Source organism: Podarcis cretensis, assembly GCF_951804945.1.
Source record: "Podarcis cretensis genome assembly, chromosome: 17".
Taxonomy (NCBI): domain Eukaryota; kingdom Metazoa; phylum Chordata; class Lepidosauria; order Squamata; family Lacertidae; genus Podarcis; species Podarcis cretensis.
The window spans coordinates 28,521,552-28,537,005 of NC_137187.1; the positions used below are offsets into that span (position 1 = coordinate 28,521,552).

The 15,454-nt window shown below is 44.0% G+C and overlaps 1 protein-coding gene across 7 annotated transcripts in view; it reads right to left on the bottom strand.

The window, feature by feature from the left end:
* Positions 1 to 15,454, bottom strand: part of MLLT3 (MLLT3 super elongation complex subunit) — a 146,398-nt gene that overhangs the window by 56,739 nt on the left and 74,205 nt on the right. Inside the window, exon 1 of one of the 7 annotated variants that reach the window (XM_079959451.1) lies at positions 10,486 to 10,892. The exons of the other annotated variants lie outside the window; for them this stretch is intronic. Coding sequence (XP_079815577.1) covers positions 10,486 to 10,528 — 43 coding nt within the window. The 5' untranslated portion in view covers positions 10,529 to 10,892. Of the gene's footprint in view, positions 1 to 10,485; positions 10,893 to 15,454 lie in introns of those variants that run through there. 7 annotated transcript variants of the gene reach the window in all.

A 15,454-nucleotide genomic window follows, 5' to 3' on the forward strand; every position in this document is an offset into this window, starting at 1 on the left:
AAAGAGCTTTCGGAACTTGAAGAAAAGTCACTTGATCAAGGGACAGTCCACATATATACAGTAGTGCCCCGCAAGACGAATGCCTCGCAAGACGAAAAACCCGCTAGACGAAAGGGTTTTCCGTTTTTCAAGGCGCTTCGCAAGACGAATTTCCCTATGGGCTTGCTTCGCAAGACGAAAACGTCTTGTGAGTCTTGCAATTTTTTTCGCTCCCCCCCCTTTTTCTAAGCCGCTAAGCCGCTAATAGCCGCTTAGCCGCTTTGCCGCTAATAGCCGCTAATAGCGCTAATCCGCTAAGCCGCTAATAGGGTTGCTTCGCAAGACGAAAAAAACGCAAGACGAAGAGACTCGCGGAACGGATTAATTTCGTCTTGCGAGGCACCACTGTATTGACCTATTCTTGCCTCTTTTTCTTAATGGTGACATGGGCCATTCATAACGTAGGGCTATTCTTCACAACTGTGAGCAGGGCATTGGGGTGGGGAAAGCAAAGACAAGCAACAACATTTTGCTATAACATTGTTCACTGCTCCTGCTCAGGCTGCACAGATGCAGCATTTTGGTTCCTGAAATTCATCCGGTCCTGCAGGTAAAAGATAATGGACAGAACTCTACAGGATGTGTTATTAAGTGTGTGAAGACATTCAAGAACCAATGATTCCCAGGCATGCACCTCCAGATGGTGGAGATGTCTGGCACCTTCATTTGGGCTGGATCTAGACACATCAAAGAAGCATTTCAGTTAAATGTGTTGCAAACTTTTTATGAGAAATCGGGTAGGCAAAAACGGAACTCCACAGTGCCATCTGGTGTCACAGTATTAGAATGCATAACAATGCACGTAAAGCATTTTTTTCTTTGCTAGTGTGCCTGAGTCCTTAGTCGCAAATGGCCAATAGCCTGGGCCTGGCTAATTTCAAACACTGAGAAAGTACTGGGTACATAATATAGTGTAAAGGTAAAGGGACCCCTGACCATTAGGTCCAGTCATGTCCGACTCTGGGGTTGCGGTGCTCATCTCACTTTATTGGCCGAGGGAGCCGGCATACAGCTTCCGGGTCATGTGGCCAGCAGGACTAAGCCGCTTCTGGCGAACCAGAGCAGCACACGGAAACGCCGTTTACCTTTCCACCGGAGCAGTACCTATTTATCTACTTGCACTTTGAGGTGCTTTCGAACTGCTAGGTTGGCAGGAGTAGGGACCAAGCAACAGGAGCTCACCCCGTCTCAGGGATTGGAACCACCAACCTTCTGATCAGCAAGTCCTAGGCTCTGTGGTTTAACCCACAGCGCCACCCGCGTCCCTTATAATACAGTGTACATGTCCATAAAGATTAGAGGCACTGCAGGCTCTTGAAATTATTGCTCACCTGACTCACAGGAAAAAGGGTACCAACACAAGACTAACACGCTTTAAAACCTCTGGGAAAAGGTATTATTAGTGGTGCTAAAACACTAAGTAGTACTACAATGGTAGTTAATGTTCAAGGAAGAAATGTGATTCTGTAATTTTGATATTGTACCAGCCAATACATTTAGATGCATTACATTATCCAACGTTGCTTACGGACTGCTATTGAGAATGGGATACTGAATTCATTAATAATAAATAAATAATAATAATAATAATAATAATAATAATAATAATAATAATAATTTATTTGTACCCCGCCCATCTGGCTGGGTTTCCCCAGCCACTCTGGGCGGCTTCCACAAAAACCAAAAATACACTAAAATATCACACATTAAAAACTTCCCTGAACAGGGCTGCCTTAAGATGTCTTCTGAATATCAGGTAGTTGTTTATCGCTTTGACATCTGATGGGATGGCGTTCCACAGGGTGGGCGCCACTACTGAAAGGGCCCTCTGCCTGGTTCCCTGTAGCTTTGCTTCTCGCAATGAGGGAACCGCCAGAAGGCCCTCGGCGCTGGACCTCAGCGTCCGGGCAGAACGATGGGGGTGGAGACGCTCCTTCGGGTATTTGTATTTGTAGGATGTATTTGTTCAGATACATCTTTTTTTCACATGGTTTAAGGCAAGTCGAAATTGGATGCCAGACAAGCAGCAGGAAAACGGTTTGTTGGCAGATTATGTGAAGGCACCTCATGAAATAGGTATACTTAAACTTCGTTATCTTATTGCAAAATGAGCAGGCCCAATAGCTTAAACGGTTTCTTTCATTCTTTTTAATACCTAATTCATTAAACAGCTGACTCTACCCAAACAACAAATTATCTAGGTGCCAAAGAAATTTTGGCAAAACAATCTCATCTTGACACAGATGGTATGTATTAGCTAATCCTCTGGGAAAATAGCCGTTTATTGAAGTGAAGAAGGGGAGGGGGCAGAACACAGCATACTTCAGAGCCATAAATGATTATTAAAGTGATTTTTTTTTTCCTGGAGGAGGAGAAAAGAACTGGAAAAACCTTTTAAAGTACTTTTTGGATGGCCACGCTTCAGGTATTCCAGAAAAATGTTATGTGGGTGCCAAAAGGCTTGGCTGTTCATTGAAATATTATACATCCCTCCATTATTTTCACAAAGGCAGCCAAAATAAGAAAGGTCTGACAATCCACAAACAATTTTTGGACAGTAAAAACCCCACACACTAATGCATTTCTCCTTGTGCAAGGGTTTGCTTAAAATTTGCACTTATCAGCGTCAACTGTCCAACAGATGGCAGGGAAGCAGATATAGTGGTACCTCAGATTAAGTACTTAATTTGTTCCGGAGGTCCGTATTTAACCTGAAACTGTTCTTAACCTGAAGCACCACTTTAGCTAATGGGGCCTCCCGCTGCCGCCACGCCGCCGGAGCACGATTTCTGTTCTCATCCTGAAGCAAAGTTCTTAACCTGAAGCACTATTTCTGGGTTAGCGAAGTCTGTAACCTGAAGCGTATGTAACCTGAAGCATATGTAACCTGAGGTACCACTGTATACATGAAAAGCAGAGCAGTGCAGTGAATAGCACAGACCACAAAAAGTCTGAAGGCATTCACTTCCAATTTAGACTAACCACAGTTGGTTGTGATGTTCGAATCCCGACAAACTGTAGTCATAATTATGGTTAATGGGGGGGGGGGAATTCACCTTCGAATCAATCTGTGAAGCTGCCTTGTTTTCACAAACCATCATTAGAAGAGTCTATTTGGGATTCAGATGCAATCTAAAAATGGAAGCGGAAGCGGAAGATTGCAATCTCTTGGTGGCAAAACCAGAGGAAGTGAGGAGCTTGCCGTGGCTCCTCCTTGCAATACTAAACCATGGCTTAGTGGAACGTGCAAACTGGGGGCTCGTACACAGTTCCACTTCTCTCAGGAAGTGGGCCCAAGCAGTTTTGCATTTGCCCCACAGCTTTCCCCTGTGAAACCTGATCGCCAAAGATGGCATGATTATTTAAGTGCCATAGATGGAAGGTTGACGCATCAGCGCCTGTCACTATCATTTCATGCGCACAATAGCCAAAGGAGCTTCCGACTGCAGAAGGAAGTCCGGTATAAAACCAATCACTGATGCTGAAATGGAACACAAGTAATTGTCACGGGCACACATGCACACAGAAACATTTAACTAGAACTACAGAAGCATAGCGGTCAACCGTCCCTTATTTGGCGGGAAACTCCCTTATCCCAGCACCATGTCCCGCTGCTGTCCCTTATTGATGATGTCCCTTAAATTTCCCAGGTTTCAAAGGAAGCAGCTCCTCTCCCTCCCTCCCTGCCGGCCAGAGAGGAGGGAGGCTCCAACTGTGTTGCTTGGCTGCATTGCTCACCCAATAAGGAGTCTAAGAACGACTGAGGGGTGGAGCTTGCATGCCTTGTGCCGATCAAATCGGCCGCGTTGCCTAGGGACTCGCCTTTGCTCAGCGCTTCCCAGTGGTGGTTTTCCTTGCTGCATCCCCTTTGCCAGGTTGCTGTGCTGTGGGAATCACCGCTTGAGGCTTCGTTTGGCTGCTGGCTGGGCTTTCTGCCTTTGGCTTGGAGGGGCTCAGAAGCTGAACATACCTGTGCTTGGAAAATCCCTTATTTTGGCTGCTGGTCCCTTATTTTTGAGACTGCTGGTCCCTTATTTTCCAGTCTGTAAGTTGACAGCTATGCACAGAAGTAAGAGTGTATCCACCAAGCTAGGGAGGATTTACATACACACACACACACACACACACTGGCAACCCCCAACTATATAGTTGTCTAAACTATGATTAGCAGATTTTTTTCAATGAATCCAGGGACTTCTTTTTTTTTTTCTTTTTTTTTTTTTGGAAGCTGAGTAGCAACAGGGAATCAGTAATGGGGATGGTGAGGCAAAACACCCTGGGCCCAAGGACACATGCATATTGTATCAACATGGAAAGCCCTTCTTTCGCACCCTGTGAAACATAAAATGCACAGTTTTTTAAAAAACTGGGCAACAGTGCGCCGCCTGGCCATGACTCCTGAGCCTTCCCTGATCTCCTGCCCCCTTCCCCCTTTGTTCTGACAGATCGGGGGAGGCTTGGGAGGCAGGTGGGTGGCTGTTGCCCAAGAGGGGCGCAAGGCGTGCGATTTTGCTTCCAGGCAAGATGCAAAGCCCTTCTTTCACACCTTGTGAAACATAAATGCACAGAGTTTTTTAAAAACTGGGAAACGGCCGCCCGCCTGCAACTTCCGAGCCTCCCCCAATCAGCCAAAACAAAGGGGGAAGGGGGCAGGAGATCTGTACCACCGGACATCCCCGGTTCCCCCTCGGCAGTGGCGGTGGCAGCAAGCAGCTCCTGAAGCCAGCCAGAGCCAACTACGCTACCAGGCTGGCTCCGGGCTGCTGAGGCTGCCACCGCCACGTTTCCCAGGGACAGATTTGCAAATCTGGGGAATTTCCAGGGACGGAATTTGTCCGGGGACAGATTTGCAAATCCGGGGACGGTCCCCGGGAACTGGGGATGTCTGGTAACCCTAGTCTAAACAAAGCAATCTGTGATGCAGGTGAAAAAGAATACTGGCTGACAGTCTCCTTTAGGATATCAAAAAGTTCTGGTGAAATCGTTTAGTTGCTATCAACCAACAATTCTTGTCTTTTGGATGACCCACAAGGAACAGTTAATAGAAGCAGGCAAAGGTTTCTTTGGGTTGCAGCATTTTAGAGTGCATGAGAGTGCATGTCAATATTCCTTCATATAACAATATTCTCTGCACTCAGAAAAGAAAAAGAAAAAGAAACAGGTCAGGGAGAAGGCTGGCATTCCTATTTTTTGAAATTCAGGATATTTCCTCATTTGGAGGAACTTATAGTCTGTGGCATGTTCTCTGAAGTGATATAATTCAGATAAAAGTTCACCTCCGCAGCAAGATCTAAGCCCAAATCACATGTCAGATCCCAAGGGCTCTCTTTCCTGGGCACACACATCTGGGGATTATTCCATAAAACCCTGGTTGCCACAGGGGTGCCGCTGAAAGAATGCAGTTGGTCAAGGGAGCGGTGGACTCGAAAAAGTTCAAAACCTCTCCTGCAAGACATTACTTCAATGCATCCCTCACAGATAAGAATGGGATAAGGAGAACGTCGCATTGAACCAGTGGCTGGCAAATTCCAGCCTTTGCATCAAGCAGTATTTAGGTTTGAATACATCTATACAAATCACTTCATATTCATCTTTCCCTTTAAGGAATAAAAACCTTAATGCAAAGTTAGTATTTTCCAACTAGCTCGACTGAGACACGTATCCACCAACGGTCTAAAAGCAATGTAAAACTTCCCCCATGTTACCAGCAAAGAGGTGGTGTGTGTGTGGGGGGGGGGACACACGATTATAACCAGATATTGTTGCTTGCTCAGTCAATATGCCAGCTATTTTTCAAAGATCAGTTTCTCACAGGTCAGCCTTTCACTATCACGAACCAAACAGGGTGGGGTGGAGAAAAAGTAAGAAAAGTGCCTGCAAGTTAAACATTTACAAGCATTGCAAACAAATGACAAAACCAACTTTTGTTGTTTGGAAGCCACAGACGGTTCAAATAAATGCTCCTGAGCTCTTGTTTTCATTCCAACTATCACATGTAACTATATTCTGAGGGACGTGGGTGGCGCTGTGGGTTAAACCACAGAGCCTAGGACTTGCTGATCAGAAGGTCAGCAGTTCGAATCCCCGCGACGGGGTGAGCTCCCGTTGCTCGGTCCCTGCTCCTGCCAACCTAGCAGTTTGAAAGGACGTCAAAGTGCAAGTAGATAAATAGGTACCGCTCCAGCGGGAAGGTAAACGTTTCCGTGTGCTGCTCTGGTTCACCAGAAGCAGCTTAGTCATGCTGGCCACATGACCCGGAAGCTGTACGCCGGCTCCATCGGCCAATAAAGCAAGATGAGCGCCGCAACCCCAGAGTCAGTCACGACTGGACCTAATAGTTAGGGGTCCCTTTACCTTTACTATATTAAGAGTGCACATGCTTCCTATTTATTTGGGAGAGCAAACCATTCCTGTCAGATCCAAGGGGAAGCCTGTTCATATCTAAGGGGTTATGTCCCCTGCCCTGCCCCTAATTCTAGTACATCAGTCTCCCCCAACCTGGTGCCCTCCAGATGTTTGGAATGAGAGCTTCATGGTGATCCAAAACATCAGGTGGCAGAATCTGCTCTGAAGGTTCAAGTCTCATCAAAAGGTGTTTCTGTTTAAGGCAGCTGCTCATTTGTCCTCAAAGCCTTCTATGATTCGTAACTTATGGTTCAGTTTGCACATTCATACTCTGCCTTTCCTCAAACAAACTTAGGATGGCATAGCTGGTCCTCAACTCTCTCAGTACTATCTCCACACTATCCTGGAAGTAGGTTAGGGCTAAATACAGCAATTGCCCCAAAGTTCCCAACTGAGCTTCCATGCTGGGTGGGGTAATAATAATAATAATAATAATAATAATAATAATAATAATAATAATAATTTATTATTTATACCCTCCCATCAGGCTGTTTTTCCCCAGCCACTCTGGGCAGCTTCCAACAGAATATTAAAATACAACAGTCTATTAAACATTAAAAGCTTCCCTAGAAGAAGAGGAGGAGGAGTTTGGATTTGATATCCCGCTTTATCACTACCCTAAGGAGTTTCAAAGTGGCTAACATTCTGCTTTCCCTTCCTCCCCCAAAACAAACACTCTGTGAGGTGAGTGAGGCTGAGAGACTACAGAGAAGTGTGACTAGCCCAAGGTCACCCAGCAGCTGCAGGTGGAGGAGTGGAGACGCGAACCCGGTTCACCAGATTACGAGTTCACCGCTCTTAACCACTACACCACACTGGCACCCTAGAGGTGCAATGGACTGCCCCTCCCCCTGTTCCACTACCACTGGCTCCATAGGTGAGGTCTGGGCTTCCTTTGATCTTATCCAATGGGAGAAGTTTAAAGGAGCTGCCAGCCAGCGCCGGCAGCCAAGGGAGGAACAAGCCACATCAGCCTTCAGTGGTACGAGGGCCTGGTGGTATATTGCGAGTGAAACCGCCGTAGCTCCTGAGTCCCTCTGCCACCAGCTCCTGGCTGCAGATTGCTTCTCCTTCGGTGCTCTGGGTGGCAGAGGGACTTGGGAGCAGCAGCGGTTTTACTCGCAATATGCCACTGGGTGAAAGCGCCATCATGCTCTGGCCCTCTTACTGGTCCTGGGTGATGCCTAGTCTTTGCTGAGTAGAACACCTCTTCAGTCGACAGAGCACAAGAGTCAGGGTTATGGGCTCAAGGTCTATGTTGGACAGAAGATTACAGTGTTGCGCCCATAACCTTGTTGTCAGTATGCATAGGGCTGGGAGGCCAGCTGGCAAGCTCCAGCTCGGACGTCTCCTTCCATCGGCCTGTGCTCTGATGTAAATCAGGGACCCGGGCTTCAAAGCCAGGGCACACTATTAGCAGATAGAACTGCGCACACAGAATAGGCGTGAGGCTGGTGGAAGCATACTACAACTACAGATTTATTAATCATAAATCAAGACAAAGAAACATGTCGTCTCTCTCTCATGTCGTCTCAGAGAGAACAGCTAAAAGGCAAAGCTATACACAACGGAAGTTCCCTGGATACTGTGCTGGAATGTAAACAGACATGTGACATGTAACAATCCCATGTCTGTTCCTTAAGGTGGGATGGAGATGTCAACATCGGTTGCCCTAGATCAGGCTTCCTCAAACTCAGCCCTCCAGATGTTTTGAGACTACAGTTCCCATCATCCCTGACCACTGGTCCTGCTAGCTAGGGATGATGGGAGTTGTAGGCCCTCAGGAGGGCTGAGTTTGAGAAAGCCTGCCCTAGATGACCCTGGTGGGTCTCTTCTATGATTCTAACTCTGCCCAGCCCTTGTCACTCCAAGGCTGCATGACAAAGGGAGCTGAGAAAACTCTATTACAGTCCCTATCACTGGCTTTATCAGTAAGACAGATGAGCCTTGAATACGTGTACCAGTAATTAAGAATAAGGCCAACTCATGTGCAGTGTGCCTTTCCTTTATCAACAGCAACTGCAGCCTGTCCCCACACACTCAGGAACGGCGTCTATAAGATCTTCAAAACAAAGGATTTCTGTGTAAAACTAAACAACAGCAAATCAAGAGTTTCCCATCCACTTTATATTCCGCATTAAACCAGATTACTGTCTTGGACTCCTCTGGGAGGAAAGGTAGAATGAAAAAAGTAGAAAGATTGAAATTCTGTAGTCTAACAATAATTCCCCATGGCTTTTGTCTCACTTCTATGGGGATGAGGTAGACATTCTTGATATAAGCAGAGGCTAGGTCCCAAGGACCGACTACCGAGCAATATTATTTCCATTTTTTCCTCCACTTTACTGTTAGGGATAGCAAGGAAACTGAAAAATATGACATGAAAATGGGGAAAAACACATTAGAATATAGGTTCATTCAAGCAGCTTATAAGAAAAGGAATGGGATAAAGATTAAAATGAGTTTAATAATTGAAGTTACTTCTATTAAAACAATTCAAGTTTAGTTTATGCTTCTTTTAGAAGATTAACTAAAATAAGTCCTTAGGGAACTGCTAGAGGAATCAGGAATCATACAGGCTTTTTAAACAACTAGAGATGCAATATTATTAGAAAGACATGTGGAGCTTCCTGCAGCCAATCAGAAGCCGCGCTTTGGTTTCTGAACATTTTGGAAGTCAAACGGACTTCCGGAACACATTCAGTTTGACCTCCAAGGTATGATGGTAACAACAACAATAATTGCATTGTGTTCTGCTTTGCTGCTTACAGTAGTGAGTGCTTGCACTAATACAACACACTACAGTCCAATAATAGTACAGGAGAGAAAGAGAAACAAGAACAAGAGAAACACAGAGACAAGAAATAATAATAAAACAGAGAGCATTATTGCTGATTTAATATAGGTAAAATAAAGGTAAAGGACCCCTGGATGGTTAAGTCCAGTTAAATTCAACTATGGGGTATGACACTCAGCCACAGACAGCTTTCTGGGTCATGTGCCCAGCATGACTAAACTGCTTCTGGAGCAAAGGGACACCATGACGAGTGCCAGAGCGCATGGAAACACCGTTTACTTTCCTGCCACAGCAGTACTTACTTATCTTCTTGCACTGGCGTGCTTTCAAACTGCTAGGTCGGCAGGAGCTGGGACAGAGCAACGGGAGCTCAGGCCATCGTGGGGATTCGAACCGCCGACCTTTCGATCAGCAAGCCCAAGAGGCTCAGTGGTTTAGACCACAGTGTTACCCCGTTCCCTTTATTTAATATAAGCAGCCTATAAGCTGCTTATAAAAAAAAATCACCTGAGACAGACAAAAGATAAAACACTCATAAAACAAAAGAAAATCAATGAATGAGATCTAGAACTATTCTAAATGGAAGGACTAATGGATAGCCCTGCTTCTAATACAAGCAAGTAACACATAAACTAAAGAAATAAAAATAAAACAAGCAAACAACAGTTCTATTAAGTCGATATGGGGGTGGGGGGATGAAAAGGGAAGACTTAAGGACTTGGCAAAGGTGGGTACTAAGGGACTGGGTTTATGGATCCTGGGTGTAACATACTGCAACTTAGAGAAGCTTCTGAAACAGCAATGGAAGTCAAGAATGAAAGTACATGATAACGAGAAAATGTGCATGGGCACACACAAATACAGATCCATCAAGCAGTTCCTCTTGGAACCTCATAATTATTCTTGAATTTCATCCACCACCAACATCACCTCTGTCTCCACTGAGTGAACCATAAACCTCATGGTTCAGGCACTTCCCAGAGCTGCCATGATGGCCCAAAACCATGGATCCAAGGCCACAGGTCTTTATAGAGCCTCACAAGTCATGAGGAGAGCATTGCCAAAGATCTGCACTGGATCAAAAATATCAGAAAGCAGGGTGTAGCAAAACTATCCTTATCATTTAACAGAATATTCCAATCAGTTTACCAATGATTTACATGCACATTATGTTAATTGAGCCTGGATTTCTACATTATGAGTCAACACGTTAAGTTCTCCTTCTTAAGTTATTCTCAACTAACCTTCATCACCGGAGTCACTCTCTGAAGCTTCTTCCATATACATGTTTAATTATTTAGTACTCCTAGATGACACACAAAAATCTGGAAATATTCTCTGTTATAGTATCTATCTTAGAGGAAACTGGTTGTTTGGTCTTCTTTAGGAGCAGCAGATACAGCGGCCTAAATGTCCTAGTTCACTGGGATGAAAACAAGAGTCTTCCAACAATAAAGCCAATGATAAAAATGAAGGTCCACCACACTGTACCATCAAAAGTCACCAGAGGATATATAAAAAATGTGATTAAGAAAAACAACAGAAACGCTCCATTGTTAAATAATGTGTTTCTCAGTGTTATCATATCTCTTTCGGCCCTAGATTACTTTAAGGGAGGGGGACAAGAGCAACCTTAAGCACTGCTGTGAAGCACATAATAGTATGCAAATGAACAAAGCTCATTGTATGATGAACGCATGATGTAGCTTTTATGTCACAAAATCTGGTCAGCTAACCTTTAAGACCCGGCTACTTTGACAAAGAAATATACTAGATAGATTGAAAGCAGAGCGTTTCCCAGCCGTCCCGGTTTCTGCTATGATCCCGGTATGTCCCGCTTTTCCTTAGGACGCTTTTCCTATTTTCAACCGAAAAATGTTGGAGGGTATGGAGTTATGTGACCCCCGAGCCAAGGAGATAAGTAATTATACAGCCCTTAGAAGACATCTGAAGGCAGCCCTATATAGGGAAGGTTTTTAAATGTTTAATTATGCTTTTATATGTGTTGGAAGCCTCCCAAAGTGGCTGGGACAAGCCAGTCAGATGGACGAGGTCTAAATTGTTGTTGTTGAATAGAATGTCTCTATTTCCATCAGAGAAAGGTTGGAGGGTATGAGCCCTGAGTGCTCACCAGAAGGACAGATCCTGAAGCTGAGCTGAGGCTCCAATACTTCGGCCACCTCATGAGAAGAGAAGACTCCCTGGAAAAGACCCTGATGTTGGGAAAGATGGAGGGCACAAGGAGAAGGGGACGGCAGAGGACGAGATGGTTGGATAGTGAGTTTGACCAAACTGTGGGAGGCAGTGGAAGACTGCCTGGCGTGATCTGGTCCATGGGGTCACGAAGAGTCGGACACGACTAAATGACTCAACAACAGCAACAACTATTACTTAAAACAAACTAAGAGGGTAAGCCCAAAAGAAATGAGAGTAGAATAAATCAAGCTTTTTACACAAGGACCAGGAAGCAGGTTCTCTGCTAGTAAAGTCGGTGAGCTTCTCCTGAGGTGGTTTTATTCTAAATGGCCAACCATCTTACTCAGAATATACTAAGGACCGTAATCAGTGAGTTTCACTTTCCCCTCCATTAGCGGTCTCATTGTATTGCTGTGTGTGCGTTAATTGTAGGTTTCGAACTTTTTCCAAATTAACATTCCAAAAAAAGAAAAGAAAATCATACAATTTTTGAACAGAAACAGCACAACTTTTCACAACATGGGTACTACGCATATGTGCAGGGGGTCAGAAATGCCCTGTTTTACCACCTCTCTTGTCTTTGTGCAAACAGAGAAGGGGAGCCAAATCTAGATCCTCCACACAAGGGTGTCAAAAAAGTGGGTGTCTTTTAGCAAGGTGAAGAAAATATGTAACGTGAAGTGAAGGGAGGCAACATGCAAGATGAACACTATGGCTGCCCTAGCTCATTATCCCAGAAAACTCTGGTTAGAGGATGGCACAGAAATACTGTTGGAAATAAATGGATTAAGTGTCAGTAAAATAATGTTGAATTTCAAAGTTCTCTGATTGAAATACTTAAAAGGCATACAGGAGAGCTGGAAGAACACAACAAGAACTTGAAAAAAATAGATGCAAGAACAAGTTGTTTATTAGCTGACTTAAAAAAATAGATGCTTTAAACTAAAGCAAGAAAAGTACTGTTTACATGTTTCTGTAATATAGTTTCAAACATTTGTGTAAATTGTTAAGTTAGTTTCCTTTTATCTTTTCTGAAAAACTAACTGAAACAATTAAAAATGGATGCACCTGGCATTTATAAATATTTTGAACCAACCTTTCTAAAAACCATTTAATCACATGATCTTTTGCATATAAGGAGTGCTTGAAGGCAAAAATCTGCTTTTTGATTTATAGTTTAAAAAGAGGGTGAGATGCAACAGAAAGACTAAGGCAAACCACTATTCAAAATGCAGCAAATTTCCACGGATCTCCGCTCGTCTAATATATGGGCTTCCCCTTGCAAATTATTCTCAGAGGACAATAGTTAGAGTCTCCTGCATTCTCTGGGATGCAAAGCCTTATTCCTGCCTCATAAAAAATCCCCCTTTCCTCCCCTCCCCACCGAGCGCTGGCTCCTTGTTTGAAATACCCCGTCCGCGTTATTTAATTGGCACCACACTAGGGACCATCGCAGTTGCTGAGTAACATTCCTTACATGCCCCTCGTTAAAGGGACATTAATGACTGCAATCAGTCCAATTCCACTTCCTTGCCCAATGATTTAATTTCCTGTACAGTATTGCTTTCAGCTCCCTTTGAAAATTCTCCCAGCCAGCATTCTTTCCCTTTCAGACCTCTGTTCTCTATTATGTAACAGAAGGACCCATACCAGCAGGTCACAGGCAACCTACAAGTTGTAGCAAATTGTGCCTCGCTGCATTTCTCTGGTGTCTTGCTGAAACGGAAAGGTATAAACTTTGTTTAGAATCTACTGGCCATCCTTCCTCGATAGCCAAACACTTAGGATCAGAAGCCAGTTAAGAGAATGGCAGAAAAAAGAAGGTGGATTTGGAAGTCGAAAACTCCCATTGCTAAGAGGGTGCTGAGCAATTCCAAGTACAGAAATGAAGCCCAGGTGCTGGCAAGAAAAATCCAATCAAAATATGAAAATATAAGCTGAACAGACAGTGGTACATGCAAGTTTTAATATGACCAGTTCTATCAAACATGCTACAGGACAATACGTAAATGTATAGCAGAGGCAATGTTCTTCAACAGTTATTAACTACAAACACACTATTTGTTTGAAAACTTTCCTTCTCAAAGTCTTGGTTACCTACCATTTTTTTAATTATTATTTAAGGAGAATCAGGAGAATCTTTAGTTGCATCAGCCACTAGCCATAGCAATAAAATAAAAGACTGAAGACAGAGGTAAAAACTTAACTATGCAAAATACATTTTGGAAGTATAGTAGATCTTATTCTAATTGCCCCCACCTTGCAGTTTTTGCTGTCACCTGATCATCTTGATCTGCTAAAGGAAAGGACACAGTAGTATCTTCTGCTTTAAAAGCATATTCAAGGGCTCAGCTTTTCCTTTAGAAACTCCTTTTGTACACGTTGATAGTATCTTTGTAATCTGGCTAGTGGCGAAGGAAGTTTGGAACAATTCAAAACAGCATCAACTCCATCCATCCATCCATCCATCCATCCATCAAATGTATGTAAACTAGCACCATTAAGCATGTACCCATGCCTCTCCTGATGTTCTCCTTTGTCACCAATTTCAACAATATAATCACAGATTTGTGCAGTTAACTCAGTGATGCTTACATTTACTTATGTTGGCATCCCAGACATCCAAAATACTGCTAGAAAAAGCCTCCGGGGCTACCTTTGAAGGTGACCTGGAAACTACAATTAATCCAGAATGCGGCAGCTAGACTGGTGACTGGGAGCGGCCACCGAGACCATATAACACCAGTCTTGAAAGACCTACACTGGCTCCCAGTATGTTTCCGAGCACAATTCAAAGTGTTGGTGCTGACCTTTAAAGCCCTAAATGGCCTCAGCCCAGAATACCGGAAGGAGCATCTCCACCCCAATCGTTCTGCCCGGGCGCTAAGGTCCAGTGCCGAGGGCTTTCTGGCAATTCCCTCCCTGCGAGAAGCCAAGTTACAGGGAACCAGGCAGAGGGCCTTCTCGGTAGTGGCACCCGCCCTGTGGAAGGCCCTCCCACCAGATGTCAAAAAGAAAAATAACTACCAAACATCTAAAGGCAGCCCTGTTTAGGGAAGCTTTTAATGTTTAATAGATTATTGTATTTTAGTGTTTTGTTGGAAGCTGCCCAGAGTGGCTGGGGGGACCCAGCCAGATGGGCGGGGTATAAATAATAAATTATTGTTATTATTAGCCCTCTGAATCAAATGGATCTGGAGCAACTACCTGTAGCTCGAAGAACGCACTAAACTGAAAAAGCATCTTCTTTTGTAGGATATTATTTGAGTGTTATCCACAATGGTAAGCAAAACGCAACCAAGGATGATCACGCTCTTTTGGCGGTTACACCATCGCTCATTTCCAGCATTTTAATTTGCGGTTAAAGGTGAAACTACACTGTGGTGTCAAGTCACCTCCATACCTCAACAAGGTTGTTGTGGAGATTAAATGAGGACGAGGAGAACCATATATCTCACCTTAAGGTCTCTGGAGAAAAGGTGGTCCATAATGCAATAAACAGAAGCAGTGAAGGAAGTGAAGGAAGGCTTGCTAATCTCAATGTATTGTTTATTTAATACCTTGAAACAGATGTCTGCAAGTCTTCTTTCATTGCTTTTGGCCAGTCTCAAAACCCAAGCAACTAAACCGCAAATGAACCAACTATCAATTGTTCTACTGCTACTACTTATCCTAAGGAAACGATCCGTTCAAAAGCAGAATGACTGGCCAGAACTTGCAGTCCTGAAATGTACTACATATTCTAGAAGTCAAACACCCTGGGTATCGCATGAACAACAAAAAGTCTCAGAAAACCAGATGCATGATAGTATAATTTAGATGTGTTTTAAATGCAGAAATCTTTTCACTGGAAAATAAAGCCAATCCTAGGAGTTGGATATACAAAATGAATACAGTGGTACCTTGGTTCTTGAACTTAGTCCGTTCCAGGAGTTCGTTTGACTCCTGGAACCATTCGAAAACCAAGGCGTGGCTTCTGATTGGCTGCAGGAGCTTCCTGCACTCAGTCGGAAGCTG